The following is a 3,743-nucleotide window of genomic DNA, read 5'->3' as shown; positions in this document are numbered from 1 at the left end:
CACTCACATACATGCAGGCAATACACTCATACACATAAAATTAAAAACAAACAAACAAACAAAACTAGGGCTGGAGATATGGCTCAGCAGTTAAGAGTACTGGCTGCTCTTGCAGAGGACCTGGGTTCAAATCCCAGCACCCACATGGTGGCTAACAACCATCCATAACTACAGTTCCAGGGATCCAATGCCCTCTTCTGACTTCCTCTGGCACTGCACAACATGCATACACTTACACACATGCAGGCAATACACTCATACACATAAAATAAAAATAATTAAAAAATAATTCATGTGTAACATAAAAATAAACAAATTCTGTTTGTCCTTACTTCTTTTCCCACTGTCTTTTCTCACAGTAGAATTGTTTCCAACATCTGTGGTATCTACAAAGCAACATGTGGTGGTCAGAGAACTGTAATTTATAAATAAAAATCAGAAATCTTATGACAATTGGCATTGCTTAGCAAGTTCCAGTGTGTGTGGTGTGTGTGTGTGTGTGTGTGTGTGTGTGTGTGTGTCTGTGTCTGTGTCTGTGTGTGTGTGTGTCTCTGTGTGTGTCTGTGTCTGTGTGTGTGTGTAGCTCAGGGGTCTACATTAGGGTTCTTCCTCCATTGTCCCCCATCTTTTTTTTTTTTCAGACAGTCTCTCCCTGAACCTGGAGTTTGCCAGTTGGCTAGAGTCGCTGGCCAGTGAACTGCTGGGACCCTCTGTCTTCGCCTTCTTGATGTTAGGATCCCAGGTCCATGCCACCATGACCACTCAGCTTTCTATGTGGGTCTTGGGATCTCAACTCAAATCATCATGCTTTATGGCAAAGACCTTACTGACTGAGCCATATCCCCAGTCCCTGCTGTTCTTTTCTTTTCTTTGAGGCAAGTTCTCACGTAGCCCAGGCTGGCTTCAAACTCACTATGTAGCTGAGGATGATCTTGAACTCTTCATCCTCTTGCCTTTACCTCCCAAATGCTGGGATTACAGGCCTGCATCAGCATGCCCAGAAAAACCTAAAGTTTTAATCATGTTTTCCTTCTAATGAAAAAGACAAATCCAGAATTTACATCTAAGATCTTCCTTCAGTTCTCTGAGACTTTGAGAAAGCTTTTAGTTAAGTGTGTGCACCAGACCCTTGTTTGTGAAACCAGGGTCACAACAGCTATCCTAGTCAGCTTTAGATTTTCATGGAGATTAAAATCTTTTAAAAAATTATTTTTAGTGTGTGTGTGTGTGTGTGTGTGTGTGTGTGTTTGACTACATGTAAGTACATCACATGCCTTGGGTCTAGCACATGCAGAGCACAGGATTCTGGTACACCTTGGACCTATTCCTTGTTACCACCTGCTCACAGCCAAGTGCTGCCATTGTTTAAGTCTTATCTTGAATTTCTAAAGCTGTTTACCATTTCTGTCAAGCCCTGTCTTTACCCAGGTGTGTATCATCTACATTTGGTGACACCTCCATGGGTCACCAGCTTCATTGTTACCAATGCTCTCTCTCTCTTTTGACACTGAGCACACAGCCATTTCTATTCCCCTTGAAGCATTCTATGCTGCAAACCTGCCAGTCTCTGACTTTATTTCCATGCTTCTGGTACAACTTCTAAGAGATATCTTGAAATTTAAGTGGTGTTGGGGATTGAACACAGGACCTCAAATTTGTCAGACAAGCATTCTACTTCTGAGCCTATGCCCCAGTCCTTGGGAAATATTTTGCAAATTATCTCTTTCCACAAAACTCCCCTATCCTGGTATTTGATCCACCTAGAAGAAATTGAAATTGATGAATATCTTTTCATTTGATGACCCAGCTTGCCTTTTCTATTCATTCTCCTTACATCACCCATTTAGTATTACCTCCAGGAGCCCAGCTAGGTCTTCTGATTTTTTGGCTCCGTCAAATTTGTTAAAAGCGCCAGGTGTGGTGGTACACACCTCTAATTCTGGCACTCCAGAGGCAGAGGTGGGCCGATCTCTGTGAGTTCCAGGCCAACTGGGGCTACAGGGAGACCCTGACTCAAAATATCAAAAAAATTTGCTAAAAGCAGTTCGAGGTACACAGGTAACTCTGTGGTATTTGTGCATGTGCATGTTTGGGTAGAGACGTGAGGAAAGAAAGGAGTTTTTTCCCTCCAATCACAGGACAGCAAAGATCTCTGACACTGTTAAAATTAGCTTCTCTTCACATGTCAATAGGCTGTATCCCTTCTGACTCTCTTCCTGTCTTCATTCAAGAGCTTTGGATTCACGAGACATTGAAGAGATGTAAATGATAGACCATGGACTGGAGGTGTGACCAGGGAACTCCCTGAACATTGTCCTGAGGGATGTTTGGCACACAAATGAACTGAGGGGAAAAAGAAGACACCTCCATAGTGACTACACATTTCATCCAACAGAGGTCCAGTCTCTTCTCCCTCAGGCCACACCTCATTCTGCTCCATTTCCCATCTGCCATTCTGCCTCTGCCTCTACATTTCTAGCTCTGCCCCTTTTAGTCTATGATTCTAGCCTTCTTCCTTTCTCTGATCTTCTGTGCTTTTTCTCTTATGCTCTCAATCTCTGTTCCCCTATATTTCTCTGTTAATTCTTTCTCGATATGTAGTACACAAAATAGTTGGCTCTATTGCCCCTTCTTTTTGTGATTTTTTTTGCTGTCTCCATTCATATATACATATATATACACACACACATATATATCAACCAACATTTATACATAGTGTGTATGTAACCGTATTTGTATATATTTATGTCACATACATCTTTTATATAATATATACCTTCTGATTTGTTTGTGCATGCTGTATGTGCAGGTGCATTATGGGTAGGGGGTTGTGTGTGTGCATGTGACGTGCATGTGCATGTGGAGGCCAGGAGAGAACTTTGGGTGCCATTCTGCAGGTACCATATACCATGTCTGATGTTGGTTTATTTTTATTTTATGAGTGTTTTGCCTGCTTGTATGTAAGTGCACTCATGCCATGCAATGCCATGGAGGCCAGAAGAGGACATTGAATCCCTTGGAACTGGAGGTAAGGACAGGAACCCTCATCTTCTGAAGAGGAGCCACTGCTCTTAGCCACTGAGTTATCTTTCTAGCCCCCCACCTTGTTTTTTTATGGGACAGGATCTCTTGCTTGCCTTGGACTCACCAGGTAGGCTAATCTGGCTGGCCAGTGATCTCCAGGGATCTGCCTGTCTCCACCTTCTCAGAGTTGAGATTGCAAGCACATGTCACCATGCCAGCTTTTTTTTTTAACAGGGTTCTGAGAATTAAACTCAGGTCCTGACACGTGCTTCATCAACTGAGCTATCTCTCCAACCATATATCTTTTGTTTTCTCGCATGTGAATGTGTGTGGCATACGTGTGTACATGTGCACACACATGTGAAGGCCAGTAGTTGACTTGAGTGTCTTCATCCATCACTCTCTGCTTTTAAAGTTTTTTTTAATTAATTAATTAATTAATTAATTAATTTTTTATTTTATGTGAGTGTTATGCCACCAGTGTCCTACAGTTCCTGCAGAGGCCAGAAGAGGGTGTTGAATCCCCTGGAACTGGAGTTACAGATGGTTATTAGCCACCATGTGGGTACTGGGATTTGAACCCATGTCTTCTGCAAGAACAACCAGTGTTCTTAACTGCTGAGCCATCTCTCCAGCCCCCTGTAAAATGGCTGTTATAAGCAGCTGTAGAGTTAGTCCAGGTACTTTTAGTGTGTTCACAACTGCCTGGAACCATCACA

At 42.6% G+C, this 3,743-nt stretch overlaps 1 protein-coding gene across 5 annotated transcripts in view; it reads right to left on the bottom strand.

Moving 5' to 3' along the window:
• Positions 1-3,743, bottom strand: part of LOC103738200 (nuclear body protein SP140-like protein) — a 77,829-nt gene that overhangs the window by 26,268 nt on the left and 47,818 nt on the right. For 3 of the 5 annotated variants that reach the window (XM_017799379.2, XM_008838061.3, XM_017799380.2), the window contains exon 12: positions 333-386. The exons of the other annotated variants lie outside the window; for them this stretch is intronic. In XM_017799379.2, the coding sequence (XP_017654868.1) occupies positions 333-386 (54 nt within the window). The remainder of the gene's footprint in view (positions 1-332; positions 387-3,743) is intronic. 5 annotated transcript variants of the gene reach the window in all.

This window comes from Nannospalax galili, unplaced genomic scaffold (assembly GCF_000622305.1).
Source record: "Nannospalax galili isolate Female #2095 unplaced genomic scaffold, S.galili_v1.0 scaffold1138, whole genome shotgun sequence".
NCBI lineage: Eukaryota > Metazoa > Chordata > Mammalia > Rodentia > Spalacidae > Nannospalax > Nannospalax galili.
Note: the sequence above shows the minus strand (reverse complement) of the source record. Positions and strands in the feature narration are given on the sequence as shown.